The 15,953-nt window shown below is 36.7% G+C and overlaps 2 protein-coding genes across 6 annotated transcripts in view; one reads left to right on the plus strand and one right to left on the minus strand.

Moving 5' to 3' along the window:
* GNAZ (G protein subunit alpha z) overlaps positions 1-15,953 on the plus strand; it is an 87,465-nt gene that overhangs the window by 42,216 nt on the left and 29,296 nt on the right. For all 5 annotated transcript variants that reach the window (XM_068701367.1, XM_068701368.1, XM_068701366.1 and 2 more), the window contains exon 2: positions 1,511-2,778. In XM_068701367.1, coding sequence (XP_068557468.1) covers positions 2,056-2,778 — 723 coding nt within the window. In that variant the 5' untranslated portion in view covers positions 1,511-2,055. The remainder of the gene's footprint in view (positions 1-1,510; positions 2,779-15,953) is intronic.
* The window catches only part of RSPH14 (radial spoke head 14 homolog), a 91,939-nt gene that overhangs the window by 37,519 nt on the left and 38,467 nt on the right, over positions 1-15,953 (minus strand). The gene's annotated exons all lie outside the window — the stretch shown is intronic.

Consider the following 15,953-nt stretch of genomic DNA (forward strand, 5'->3'; position numbering starts at 1 on the left):
GAAATATCTTTTGCCCACTAAAAATGCTGTCATTATGCTTAAGAAAGTAAAAGCAAAGTACGTGAGAAACAAAACAAAGCAAGTAGTTTTTTTGTTTGTTTGTTTTTGTTTTTTCTCATGAAAGCTAGATATTAAATAATCTGGCCTGGATCATTCTCTCCCTTTCCTGTCAGTGTGGAATCATCGTTTTCAGTATGGATTTTGATGCTTTGTCCTACTTACACTGAAATGCTAGTAAGTTAATGCAGGAAAAACCTCTGAAGAGTTTCTAGGGCAACATTTAAAAGGGAATTTGAGAGACAGTCTTATTAAAGTGTCATGGAAATTATATTCCTTTAGTAGATTTAAGAAAGGGGTCAAAACCTACTCTGAGGGTATGTCAATGGCATGCAGTCTAGTTTGGGGAAAAACACAAGAATGAAAACCACTGAAGACCCTCCAGATGCAAGCAAGCAGACAGCAGGATAGGTGCCAAAGTGGGCTGGGGTCAGCATATGATGAGGAGCTGGAAGCTGTGACTTCTGGTACCCAGCATGCTCAGAGCTCAGTGGGAGCAGCAAGCCCTTCCTAGAAAAGAGGCAAGTTGTCACCAATCAGCTGTTAGCATTGTGTTTTCCCTCTGTGAGAGGTAACTGCTTCCTGCTGTTGCCTTTTGCAGAGCTCCAACTAGTAGGCTTAAACCCTAATTTGTGAAATAATAATTGCTCTAAAAATCACTGCAAAGCTTTCACCTCTTGCTTTGGATGGCATTTTCTGTGCTTTTTGTATGAACCTTTTGCCTTCTGGTCATTGTTCACTTTTGCTACCTCTCAGAACTTGTGTAGTAAAAATGGAGGAGAAGAGGCCTAATAACACTATCGCTATGGGAAGAAGCTTACAAAGTTTGTTATAGTAGTATATCACTTGATTGATTATGTAAGGTGCAGGCAGTATATTTAACTGTACTAGTGTCCGGGGGAAGGAAGATACGTTGTGGAATTCTGCAAAGATCAGTAACTCTCACAAGATCATGAAGCAAACTTAATCACCTCATTTTGCTTCCTAATTTAGTTACTCAAATGTTCAGTGCAAACAAAACGGAAAAGATAAAAGAAAACTCAGGAGGACATCTGAGTACAAGATATTGATATAAATAGAGAGACTGGGAAAAGTAGTTGTGACTGTTTCATTTTTCTACTTCAGGAAAACCAGTCAGAACAGGACTGTGCAGGAAAAGCACTGCCATAAACTCTTGCTGAGGGAGAAATTGGGACACAGCTCAGCACTGTTTGTTTTCATGTAGGTTTAGATAATAAAACGCAGAAGGCTTGAAAACGAGATTTGATTTACTATTGTTCAGAAACCACATTTTCTTAGGTCTGCAAGTTTCAGCTGTCACTACATTTTTGCTGGGGTTTTGATTTTTTGCTTTTCTTTACGTATTTTTCCATCTGTAGTTTCTGTTTAGGAAACAGTAGCAAGGAAGCAAAGTCGCTCGCTTCATTCATTTTTTTCCCTCATTGTTTGGCAGGTGGAAAGCATAGATCTACTGAGCTGAACTGGATCAGCTGAAGAAGTGGGGGAAGAGAAACAAAAGTACAGCACCACTGAAAAGAGCGTCAGTGCTATCTAGCAGCATCACCACAGCAACCAGAAAATACAATTAGGAGACGAGGGCTAGAGCAGAGAAGGTGAAAGTGCGGCTCCTTACCTTTGGACAGAAGGCAGCAAAATAATTATGCAGAACAGAAAAGAATATTGGATGGACCTAGCCAAACTGTGGCAAAGGGAAGTGTCCCTTCAGTAACAGGAATGTGCCACTGTTTATGCACTGGAAAGGGGAGTGCCATGAGATCTACTGAAGAGACTATTTCTGTGGTTGCTTATCTACACGTGTTTGCATCCCTGCTGGAACTGAATTAGGTGGTACAGGCCTCTTGGACCAGTAGGTATTGTTTTTTTTCTGTACAAGGTGTACCTGGCACGAGAGCTGGAAGACGCCACAGATCTTTCTCGGAGACTTGAAGAAACTGAGACAATCTCCGGCCCTTCCCTTCTGTAACAGCCTGCTATACCATGGGATGTAGGCAAAGCTCTGAGGAGAAAGAGGCAGCGCGGCGGTCCCGGAGGATTGACCGCCACCTGCGCTCTGAAAGTCAGCGACAACGAAGAGAGATTAAGCTCCTTCTCCTGGGTACCAGCAATTCTGGGAAGAGTACTATTGTAAAGCAGATGAAAATCATTCACAGTGGTGGCTTTAACTTGGAGGCTTGCAAGGAATACAAACCTCTGATTATCTATAATGCAATTGACTCCCTCACACGCATCATTCGGGCTCTAGCCACCCTTAAGATAGAATTTCACAATCCTGACAGAGCATATGATGCTGTGCAGCTCTTTGCCCTGACGGGCCCAGCTGAGAGCAAGGGCGAGATTACCCCTGAGCTTCTGGGAGTCATGAAACGGCTCTGGGCAGACCCTGGTGTGCAGGAGTGCTTCTGTCGCTCCAACGAGTACCACCTAGAGGATAATGCTGCATACTACTTAAATGACCTAGAAAGGATCGCAGCACTGGACTACATCCCTACAGTGGAAGACATTCTGCGCTCTCGGGACATGACCACGGGGATTGTAGAAAATAAGTTCACCTTCAAAGAGCTGACTTTCAAAATGGTGGATGTGGGTGGACAGAGATCTGAACGCAAAAAATGGATCCACTGTTTTGAGGGGGTTACAGCAATAATTTTCTGTGTGGAGCTGAGTGGATATGACTTGAAGCTGTATGAAGATAACCAAACAGTAAGTGCATCTTCTGCTCCTTATTCCCTTGATATATCTTTTCCATTCTCCCTCCCCACTGTTCAGACTCTTCCCTTTGTTTAAACAGTTATCCCAATTGGATAGGTTTTAAAAATGTAATTGTTTGATGTTATTATTGAGGTGCTCCTCAAATGACAGCAGAAATTTTTGGTTTGTGCTTTTTGCTATATGTTCAAGTTTATCTGGTTAAGCATTATTTCAAATATCACGTATAACAGCATATATCCTTGTGTACAGGATGATTAATTTGGGCATTGTTTTGTGAGTCCTAGGAAACCTTGAATCTGAAATAGTGAAACTTGTTTCTTTTTTTTTTTCTTTTTGTCTCTAGGATTTTTATCAGGATTTGGGATAACATGAAATTATTTTTTTTAAAAAATCAAATACAGCTTTTAATTAAAATGGAACCTTAAATATAAAATGTTCTTTGCTTTTGTCTATATGGCTGATTTGCCTTGTCCAATGAATAACTACTTCTGTTTAATTCCCCTTTAATGCTATTGTTAGTCTCTGGTTTGCACAGCATGCAAATACAGTAACTATGGAAATATTTAAGCACACTTAAATGTACGCAGCTACATATTTGCTATCACATTTAGTTTGGTTGAGTTGAACTTCACAAGGTTTTATTTAAACTCTCGTTTGACAGCCTTGTAAAATGTGCTTAAGAGATGGGAGTTCATTAGCTAGAAACATAGAATGATTTTTATCATCTTGTGGTTCCTAAACATGCTCTATTTGCATTTGAAAACAGCTGCCCTTAGGAAGAATTAAAGTCTGTACTGTAAAATCAAAAAGTTAACTTAAAAAGTTGCTTGCTTATTTTTACTCTTCTGTGAAGTCTTGTCTGTTCAAGATCTGGGTTCTACATACCAATTCCTTCCCCCCAAAAACAGCATAAAATGAGAAGATCACTGAAGATAATATATACAGCTATTCCCTGCACATCCCATGCATGTAGGAAATTGGTTGTTAAAGTATCATTTTATACAATCTATTATAATTATTCATACAATGATGTGAAATTATTTCAATCCATTTGTACTTCTAACTCCGTTGTCAAGGTTTTAGGTTGCCAGTTTCTGGTTGCTAATATAGTTTTTTACAGAGATTTTTTTTTTTTCGTATTTAAAAGGAGCTAAGTGATAAGTTTGAGAAGCAATTATACTTAGGTTGGAACCAAGACTACAGAATAGTTTCCAGAAATAATCCTTTTGTTTTACAAGCTTGCCTTATATGGTTGAATCCCTTTTGCATGCACTTCCTATGATTCTTCAAGGAAAAAAATATTACTGTCAAGAACATTTGCCTAAGCTGAATTTTGACCAAATGTTTCCAATTTATTGCAAATGGAATGCTTGTTATGAGCTCCTAGTTAACATTCTATCTTACCAGAGAAAATGTTTGTACCTATGAATAGACTTAGAATACGAAACAGAAACATTTTAGTGAATAAAAATTATGCTGTGGAAGAAAAAATGGGCAGCTTCATATTTAAGATAATAGCCGACCTTCTGTTCTTGGTAAGAAAATAAGCTATCATAGAAACATCTGAAGATGCCATGTACTTCCCCCCCCCCCCCCCCCCCCAATTTCCCAAACTCGTGATTTAGAATAGCAAGCGAAGTCCAATTGTTTGCAAACACATTAAGCCATCATACTTATCCAGAACAGAAATGTGCACAACAATCCTCTTGATGAATTAAGGGTGAGAAGGGGAGAACTGCACTAATGTGAAACTCTTCTATTCATGATTAAATGTATTCTAGACTTAGCACCAGATATCACGTCTAAATACTATTTGGCACAGGATGTAAGTGACTTTTACAATTTCATGTTTCCTTTCCAGAAAAAATGACAAATAATGCTTCTAAATCTGAAGGTAGAATATTTACTGAGAACCTAACCTGGCATTTGGATGCTCAATTTGGCTTACTCTAGGTAAAACAGTCTGCTTTGTATGTTCCGTTTTGAGCATTCAACTGCAAGTAACTGAATATTCCAGCAACTTCACATATCCACATGTTAAATAAAAATGTACAGTCATTAAATTAAACATTGTGCAGGATTACATAACACTCATCTTCCACTCTGCAGGGAAAGAACAAAATCTGTCAGTACTACAATGTAGCAACTTTTCTGAGGGAGAAATATGTGTCTCTGATATGAGTAACTTCAGATGCTTCTGTTCTGAGGTCTGTTACTTAAATGCCTATGAAAACTCAAGGGGAAATAAAAAAGAATGCTTTGAAAATAAATAGGCAATGTAGTTTCAGTTGTGTGGAGGTGTAATACTACTCGTAACAGTCTTGGTTGTGGTCACTGCTTACACAGTAGATTGTCTAACTGCCTGCCTTGGGGAGCATGCCTGGGACGTTGCGATGCCAGGATCAGTTTGGATTTGTACGCTGTGGTAACTTCTGCTTTGCAGACAGCACTGCAGGCGCTCTCAAGTTCACGTTCTGCTGACCAATGCTGCAATTTGCTGGTATCCGTGAATAGCAGGCCTGAGAAACACTTAGACTGGGGGAAAATGTGCCAGACTGAATTTTCTGGAATTCTCAAATTAAAGACTAAGAAGTTCTCCTTTATAAAACACCTTATTCTGTACCCATAGGCTCAACCGCTATTAAAGGGAAACTGAATTTAAATACAGATAACCTCTTCTTCCTCTTCATCTCTAAGACAAGTTCTAGTATTAAGTTTATTAGTCACAGTAAAGTTTTTGACTACTATGCTGTGATCAACAGCGTCTTTTGATAGTGCTCTGGGAGGAATGTAGGAAGGAGTAATTCCTAATGAGTGTGACAGGGCATATCTGTAGTTAAACTAATGAAGGCAATCAGATATGGAAAAACAATTATCTTACGAGTGCTATGTGGCTAATCAAAAGGCATAAAACCTGAATGAAGTATATAGACGTGTTGGTATTTGCATCTCAGCAAGGTGTACAGACATCCCAAACTAGTGGCTAGAAAATAAAGTAATCTTATTATGTTTTAATCATAGAATTTGACTTGTAAATGAAATACCATATCCCAGATTTTCCACTGGGTTATGTTAGTAGTAAATGCACTGAATCCAGAGAGATGAATGAAACCAGTGTCAGTATCTGAAATTTAGATATTCATTTCTGGTACTCTTTTTGAGCTTTTCTTATGCTAAGTTTTTATTTTAAAGCTAGATCTGAAATAATATTTAATAGATTAGGGGAGTCAGTCATCTTCAACTCCACGTATACATCATACGACTAAAATAAAAGGCCCTGAGAAATATCAGATCAAAGAAAATTACTTTAGCGAGAAGAAGGTTAACTAATTTTTAGTGGCATTCTCAGGTTTGTCTAGATTTCTGTTGTACTTCCATCATTGTGTCCATGTGTCTGAGCCTATTCAATGAATATTTTATTCCGTAAGTGACTTTTGCAATTTTTTGGTGTGTGTGTGTGTGAAGAACTTCTGCAAATTGCTTGTCAGCTTTGCTTGAATTAGCTTCTTCTTGTTTGCTTTTGTTAGTATAGCTTATCCTGTATGTAGTATTTCCTAATTCTTTTATTCTGTACTGCTTTTTTTTTTTCTCCGCTAATCCACTGCACTTCCATCTCCTTCTTTGTACTGTACAAACTGATTCACCATTTGCTGTCCTACATGCAGACATGTGCTTCATTGTCTGTGCATCCTTGTCTTGGTACTGACACTGCCTTCCTATCATAACAGATCACTGTATCTGATTTTTTGTTTGGTAACCTCCTCTTGACATGAGAAACATTGCCCCTAATTCTTTCTATTCATTTTCAGAGGGGCTGAGAAAAACATCTCGTATTTAAATCTAGACACTGACTAGGGCAATGTTGGCTTTTTGCAATTCTTCAGACTCTTCCTGCCTTGCATTTCAGATTTAAAAATCAAAAAGAAGTAGACTGTGGGAAGAAAAATCAATATATTCTGAAAGCCTGGAGAGCTCATCTATGATTTTTTTAAATTCTTTTTCTACAATCTGATGTTTTTTGTTGCTGCTACTTATAGCAGTACTGAATTATGAAATTCAGAATTATATTGTCTCTCAGCTCGTATGTGTCCGTAACTGCTGTCCAAGTATTTGCTGATATAAAAATAAATAAAAATCTACAGACATTTTTGATCTGCGGAGAAATAAGAGCACAGATGAAAAATGTGAGAACAGTTGTCTTCCTGAAACTCCCACTTAAGTGGCAAAGAGGAGGAGGGCTACTAACAGCATTTCAGGATGAACTTGACTATGTACTCATTTAAAAACAAAAAAAAAAAAAAAGGGGGGGGGGTAAAAAAAAAAAAAAAAAAGCTATGTTTGGCCCATCTTTCTGTGGCTGTAGTTATGTGTTCTTGTGTGTTGTTGTTTTGTTTTTTTAAATCCAAACACAACCATAACTTCTTTGTTGAGAGAGCACTGCATGTTCCAGGTGTGCTGAATACACAATAGTGTTAAACAGCTCTGATAGCTAAACTAAAAGAGAACCTACACTGACAGATCCCTTGAACTGCAATATGGAGACTCATGAAAAGAAGTCCTACAAATAATAGGGTCACTGAGTTCCTACAATGCTTCCTAGTGTAGTAACTATGGTGAAGAGAACTATCAAATGAAACTTATCCACTGTCAAACATAACTTACTGTGACAATTAAGCAATCAATCAATAAGAATATGGTATCTTCCATGTTTCCTGCTGACGGAATTGGATAAAACCTATACACAAGCCTTTTCTTTGAAGATGTGTTGAAATTATTAAGAAATATGTTAAAAATTGGGACTGTGAGGACAAAAAAATGAGTGGAAGACAGAACCCTTTTTTTTTTTTTCCTTCACCAGAATAACAGTATTTTCCTGTTTATCTGTGGTTATCTGCAAATCTGATTTGTGTCCATTTTCAATCCCACAATCTTACGTGTGCTTTCCTGCCTAACATGCGGCAAGCATAGTTTTATCTTTCTGTGCACATACCTAATATGACTCAACCAGGTACAGGTGCTGTCTCTTTTTGACATGATTGCAAAATTGGTTTGTAGAATATGTTTGGAATGCTTGTAGAATATGTTTTTTTTTTTTTTTTTTTAAATAACAAAGTTATTATTCTTGACCAGCACTCTGACAAGGTTGCCTTAAGGGCTTTTTATATCCCCACACTAATTTCTACCATATTATATCAAACACGTTACATGTCTTAATTTCCAAGGTCCTTAACAGCTGCTTGACCTATTCCATCTTTTATTCTATAGTAAGATGTCACCTCTGGCCTTTGATAATGGACATCCACCATCTGCTTGTTAGACTTCTCAAGCGATCTTTTTGCTTTGAATTCTGTGCCTAGGAGAAGGTTCCTGTTAATATCTGTCTCATCTTTATTCAAACTTTTCTCCTTAAGTTAATGTGATGCTAGAGAACGTTAAATAATCTTTACTCTTTCATGTTACTACACCTGCTTCTCACCATAAAAAGTAGTTTTGCAGTTTCTTTGAAAGTCTCCATCTGTGTGCACTCAGATGTGTTGCATATCTACTACATACGATGGTTACTTTTCAATTTCCTTGTACAGTGTGTAGCTGCAACAGCATTCTAGATAAAGATTCTTCAAAAATACAGTAATAAAGTAAATAATGAATAAGTTAAATACGAATGTATGACTTAATTCCTGAGATCAGTAGTTCTACAAGACTCACATGATGCACGTATATCTCCTTTTTCTGAAAATGGCAGTAATTCAGTAACTTTATAAATATCAGTGTTAAAAATGCTTGCAAATAACTTAAGGTTTAGTTAATTTTTATTCATTTTTTTACATTGCAAGTGAATCGAAAAATGAAACTTTAGCCTTTTTTGAGGTTACATTTTTAGTGTAGCATCTTCAAAAGAAGATGAATGCAGATGAAAGATGAGAAAATACTGCAGCAAATAGTTCAGACTGCAGTAGGCCTTACGCAAACCAAATCTTTGGGATCATAATGGAGCCTTTCAAGTGTCTGGTGGTAATTTGCTTGGAAGGTCTTCTGTCATAGGCCAATTGTTTGAATACACTGAGAGGGAATTGTGATAAAGGCCATATGTATGTTAATAGCATTCTTTATCAGTGGTAAAAATCCGTATTGGCAAATGTTGATTTAAGTGAAACATCTTTCTGACAAAGTAAGTCTCTTGGGAACCTGAGAAAAAAGATTGACTTAAACTGCTCAGGTGTTCTTGGTTGTGCAAAGCATTTCCATTTCAAGATGTTTCATGGAGAATTTTGTGTGGGAGTGAAGCCTAGATGACTTCAGAATTCAGATGTGTAATCTTTTAGCATTGCAAATGGAATTGTAGCCTTGCCTTTTTTTCAGTCTGAAAGCAATATATATTTTTCTTTATAAACGTTTAAGTTTACACAGATATCTTCAAGACTCCAGCTTGAAGGCTTCTATCAAGCATGTATATTCTAAAATATGTAAATATCAGTAAGCTATTGAAAGTATGTAAAAGAATGATCACTTAAGATCTAATTTGCAATGCTTTCTACTATATTTTATTGCAAGTCTGAAGATTAATTATGCTGAACAATGTAACTGAAAATCATATGGACACACAGGACAGAATACTCCTAAATATTCTATGGGTGTCAAGCTCAGAGTGGTGGAAGTGGAGAGAGATGGATACTGTCAGGTAAATAAAAAGAACTTAAGTAAAAAATACGTTGTTCTGTAACATTACCACCCCCCAAACTATAAAAAGGGAAAAAAAAAAAAAGGCAACAAAAAACAAACAAACAAACAAAAACAACACACCAAACAACAGAACACTAATTTCAGTAATGCCTGTCAATTTAGTGTGCAGATATTTTTTTTGTAATGAGAGTTAAACTATCCACTAGAGTAGTGTGTCTGAACAAAGAGACACCTGCCAAGCACTTGCAGAATTGTAATGAGTCAGTAGCAAAGCCAATGCCCCTGTCTGGTTAGTTTAGTCAGTATGAACAGAAAGCACCTCCTGTTTCACAGCTAGAGAAAGTGATTGTATGATCTGGACAGCATCTCATCTATAAGAAATTAACTTGTGGAGGAAAAGAACTGATTTTTTTCAGCCTTGCTCAACTGGGTTGGAAAGTCAAGATCTTCCAAAATACATTCTCACAGAAAATAAGTGAAGTTAGGGCATATGTTGTAAGGCAAATATAGGAGGTAGAAGGAGAGTTTACCAGAGCAATAAAGGTTTCTCCTATAGCAAATAGCCATCTTTACATGAAACTCTCAAGATTTTGCTTTTTAGTAAGTGATTTTTAATAAAATATTATTTAACTGTCCTTCTGGAACCTCTTGAACAGTAAGAAATTCAACAACTATGGAGGACTGTGGGACATGCATACCAACCATGACCAAACCTTTCAGAACATATGTGCAGTAGTTTTCAAATGGGCAGAGAAGCACTTGTTTATTTTCATAATACTACACGATGTCTACTTAATAATCACAGGAACTAAGTACTTTAAGAGAAAATAAAAAAATTCATCTTGATCTGGAAAAGCAGCAACCCCGCTATTCCCTGAAGTCCAATAAGCCTTAAAAACTAGCAGAGACTAGAACAAACAAGGAGGATCCCTACTGTTTGTGCAACTTTGCAATGAATTCTGGTGTGGTGGATTTGGTTGAATTTTGTTCTTTTATTAAAAAAAATCTCATTTTAGGTAAATATATTCTTCTATCATCATTTTTTCTAGTAGTAGAAGTGTAACTTTGCATACACCTGAGTTTTCTGTACTGTTGGGATGACAATCCAAAAACCCTCCAGGATGTTAGAACACTTCTCCAGTATGTATTTCCAATACATTTAACAGGGTTTCTGAAATTCTCGATGACTTGGTAGACAGCTGGCCTTAGCTGGTAACAAAATATATAACTAACGTGAACTAGCTTACATGCATTATTGCAAGTGTATGAATTTGAAAGACTCTGTAACTTACAAGGATTACAGAGACATTAGATGTAGCTCCTGGACCTGTGAGCGTAGGAAGGCACTGCTTCCTGAAGTGGAGTGTGGTAGAGAGAACTCTTCTTGTTGCCATTGTTTAGTGGAGTTGCTCATTCTTTAGGGAGTATGGGGGACAGGAGAAAAGGTTGATCTGAAATTTTACTCCCAAATTGCTACAGTACTCACTGTTCTTGCCACCAAAGGGGAGCGTCTGCCCTGTGCCATTTGCTTACTAAACTATCTACTTTGGAAGCTGGTAGCAGAAGAACTTGCAAAACAGTTGACAAGCTTTAACTATGAAAATTGTCTGACAAGAAAATAAGAAGTGGTCTTGAATACTAAAAACCCTACAAGGTTTGATAGGATTAGTAACAAGTTAAATGATAGAGAAGACAAAATCATGTGTGAAATCTATAAATAGTAAGTGCCTGTTCTTTGAGAAGCATTACAAGGTGTGTAGCAAATACTTAATCATTTTGAAGGTATTACTACTAACATCGCATTCCTTGTAACTGTGCTTAAAATAGCTTTCATGAATCGCTTTTGTTGCTAGTCTACCTGCATAGGACAAAAACTGGGAGAAACTAGTAACGTTGACTAGGATATGCAAGTACATGAGGAAAAAACCAAAAACGTAGTGGGAATAAAACAACATGGCTCATACGAAGTGAAATCATACCTTCTAGAGTTGACTGTGTGTGGTCATTTCTTTGTTTTGTTTTCTGGGGTTTGGTTTCTTTGGGGGGATGGAGATGAGGGGGTGGATCAAGAAGCATGCGGGGAAGTGAATCCAGATGCTGACTGTATTTTACCTTGCAAAAAGGATTTTGACAAAGTCTTTCCATAAGAAACTAGGCTGCCACAGAATGAAAGGTTTGTTGTGAGTGAACAACTGATTAGAGATGGGAGGAGCAGGATTTGATGGACAACTCCTTCAGAGGAAGGAGGCAGCAGAGGAGCAGTAGGTGCTCAGCAATTTACACTATTTAATATATTTCTAAATGACATAAAAAAGCTGCTGTTTAGTCTGACCTGCTACTGATATTTTCACTAGTAGTTCTGATATTTATTCTGCTACGCTATCCTTTAATAGGAAATTTCATTTGTTCTCATGCTGGAGGACTAGATCCTTGGATAAACTTATCTCGGGTATGACTATCATCCCAGGTGACGTGCCTTGCATAAGTAATGGTTTGTTTTTCTGCATCCACTTCTCTGGTTTTCATAGTTCTTTTGGGTTTTCTTTATGTGGAACTGAGTGTCAGCTATCTGCCACAGCTTTGGTGCATAGACTCAGAATTTCACATTGTTATTTCTTCAAAGTATTAAATACATTTCTAGCTTTTCACTTTGTGGTGAGAAAAGCAACAGAAATATGGTTTATTAAAAAAAAAAAAAAAAAAAAGGAAGAGATCCTAGTATTAAGTAACCTTTGTTTTTAGGGGAATATAATCAAATAAGAGTTTATAAGAATACTAACCTTAATACTAGGACGAACTTTGTCAAGAGAGAGGTTCCTGGATATTTGATCAACTTCACTTAAATCTAATTTTTTTTCTGAAAATTTATTATTGTAGTAGTAATAATAGGAGAGAATTATACATATTCTTACAAAACATGTATCTTCAGTCTTTTTTATTACAGTATTTCTCTCTTATGGAATGTGTATTTGTGTTCTAGTTTAAAATACTTATCTAAAGGAATCTCCGCTGTATATTAGCATGTACAATACTTTCTAGCCATGTTGGATATGCTTTTATTTTTTATATTTATTTGTTGGGAGTAGCAGCAGCCAGTCAGCATCCTTCCTTTCTTCTCAGAGATCGCACTTCTGGGTGTGCTGAAGGCCTTGAGTGTGTATTTGTAGTAAGCCCTGTGTGTTCTCAGCAGTGACTGGCTTTACTGGATACCTGCAGTACAGGCATTCTGTTTGTGCGTGGTGCCCTGCCTGCACAGCTGACTGACTACAGAATAAGAGAGCTGATGGCAGCAGACTGCTGCCACCACCAGAATGACTTGGGGTGGAGGAGCTGTGGGCCAAATGAACCATCTTGTCAGGGCAACGTTGTCCATGGACCAGTCACTGACCATTGTTCTGTGGAGCACCATAAGACTGCTCTTTCTCTCCTCTTCATTGTGGTGTTTTTTTTTTTTTTTTTTGGTTTGTTTGTTTGTTTGTTTGTTTTTGTTTGTTTTGTTTCTTAACCATTAACTATCTACTGTCCCACTGCAGATTGGATTTGAGGTTAGACAGATCTTTGTCATTCGATGACTGTTCTTTTCTTTTTCATGACAAGTAATGGATGAGACAGCATATGTATGTGCCATGGAGATATATATGCATGTTTATTGTGCATTGCCAAGACTTAAGCCTGATTCTCGGGACAGATTTTTGAGCGTCAAAATTCATTTTTTTATAGCTATTAATAGGCTTAGTTGAATTTCAAACCTGTCAACCAATGACAGTGTCCCCTGATTATACTTCAAAATTAGCAGACAATGAATAACTCCTCCAATTAATTCAGTTCTCAAACTCCTGTCACTAATTTTTTAGCTATTTGATCTTGATGCTGTCCTTTCTTTCTATTATTAAACTGGTTGAAACGACTTGCTTTCTAAATACACAGTCCAGTCACTGTGCTTTTTCTCATTACTTACTTATTGGTCATACTGTAATTTATAAATAGGAACCAACCACCAACCATTTATCATCAGTAGAAACAAACTATTGATAATAGTTTAACACTAGTTAGCATAAAATCCATGTAACAGAAGTGGCATTTTTAGAAGCAAGAATCCATCACGCCATCCATTAGTTTGGAGGAGAAGGCTTATGACTAAACTCATTTTATAGAATAACATGGTATCTCATAGGTATGCCACATCTACTTCAGGACAGCCTGGCTCTGAGCATTTTTTTCAGAACCCCTCCAGTTTAACAACCTTATGTTCTCTTCTTCTGCTGTTTCCCTGGCAACATGGCATGGTAGAGTGTCATATCAGTCGACAATGAGTTTTGCTTCAGCTGGGTCCTGCCAAAGCTAGCACTGCTTCTAGCAAGCTGAGCTTTCTCACAGCAACTGTGACACTGCAATGAGAGCTTCTTTCCATTCATGTTTGCCAAAATCAGTTCGAATTTCATTGCTGTAAATGTTTATGCAGTAGTGCCTTGATCACATTGGCTAGGGATGTCATTGCACTTACCAGAATAGACTAAATTTTATAATGCTTTTTAATATTAGGTATAGTCCAATAGCATGAATTCTGGCAGTGGTTCTGATGGCAGTTTGCACTGTGCCTTTTCTGTTCTTCATATTTAAAAGGAACGCAGTTATTAGAAATTTAAAATCAACAACAACAACAAAACGTACTTGCAATACGGAAAACAATCAAAATTAACTGGATTCTAAAAGTTAAAGGAAAAAAAAATCCAAGGCTGACAAAACTAAATGTAATGTGGCTGTGTCTAAAATATCCTGGAGGCAGTGTGCCGCAGAGCATCTGGCTGTCATTGCTTCATTGCTATCCAGAAATCCAGACTGAGACTTAAAGCATTTCAAAAGGTTAATTTGTTTTGTTTAGCAAAAAAAAAAAAAAAAAAAAAAAAAACACAAACTTGTATACTAATCAGGTACTTAGCAATCTGAAGGACCAACAAAAAAGGCAAAAGCCTCAATAAAAAAGTAGTACAAAAAGCTAGAGGGTAGATTAGATAAATTCCAGGTTGAAATAGCATTTCTTTTGATTTTTTCCTCATAGAGGAGTCCAGATCTGTGTAAGGCATGCAATGGGATCACATGTTCAGAAGCAATGAGAGAAAAATCAAAGGGTAGATGACTCAGATGAATATTTTGATACATCAACTGTTAGAGCAGCTGAAGTCATCCTACATAACTAAACCTTGCTGTAAGATCTGTTGTATGTGTATTTGGGTAATAAAAGTAGGAAATCGATACTGTTGTTACAAGGAAGACATCACAAACGTCTGTATCTGACTTTGGACAGAATGCTAGATTTTTATGAGCTATTTGGGGCATTGTTAGCAAATGGTTAAGTATTAATATTACCTTCTACATTTTTTTTTCTTCTGTAGAAGTCAGAGAATAGGCCACTAGGATATGAATAATTTTGTCTCTAAATAGGATCGGATTATATATTAGAATTCTTAAATTATTTGTGACAGGAATTAGGTCCTCAGTTGATTTGTTATATTTTCTTCAAGTATGAAAGATCATGGATACATGGTAGAATGTGGTTAACTTTAATTCTTACTCTTATTCTTGCCCTCTCCATCACTCCAGTATTTATTAGCAGCTGCTTTTTGGTGCTCTTTTTTATGTTACGTTTATCACAGTGAATTATTCATTATCTTAGAAGATGCTAGAACAGTTCAAGGATAAGGAATAAAAAGCTTGTGCTTGACAGAAGTAAAACAAATTGTAGGAAATACTGAATGTCATAAATGCCCAACGGACATACTAGAACAATCAGCTATAGTTTTATTTGTACAAGTAGATTAGCAATAGTGTAAGTAAGAATGGCGTAGAAAACAGTTCTGCAAAATATAGAATTAGATTATGAAAATTATTATTTTTACACTAATATATACGTGGTTAAATATTTGAAGTCTTTGTTTTACTGAGGAATAAGATAAATGCTATAAAATTCCAGTGGATTGGGCTGCAGATGGTGACATAATTTTAATAACAATATTTTTCAAATAAAGTGAATGAGAATACTATTACCAGTGAACTTAATATGAGCAAAGCCAGGATCCGTATTTTAATTGTTTGTTTTGCTTTCCTGCAATTAATATTTCTACATCGTTTGCTAATTGCTACATGTTAATGGTGTTCAATCTCCTTACTAATCCTGCACTTCCTCAAGGGGTTTCCTTCATTGTTACATGGATCCTGGATGATACCTTGTTGGAAGACTTTGCTTTCTGATTCATAAAGATGACTTTACTGTTTAGGAACTAGTTCTATATATCAAGCAAACGCGCCTAAGAACGATATGCATAGGGAAGCTATTGTACAATGTAAGAGGGTGCAGACTTGTAGGAGAATGGTTTAAGCAGAAGCAGGGTTTGCAAAAAATTGAAAGAGAAATTCAGTTGTCACATAATTCTAGAGGAAACACCGGAGCTATCACCTGTAAATGTATTTACAAAGAAACAGATAAC

This window comes from Anas acuta, chromosome 17 (genome assembly GCF_963932015.1).
Source record: "Anas acuta chromosome 17, bAnaAcu1.1, whole genome shotgun sequence".
NCBI classification, from domain to species: Eukaryota; Metazoa; Chordata; class Aves; order Anseriformes; family Anatidae; genus Anas; species Anas acuta.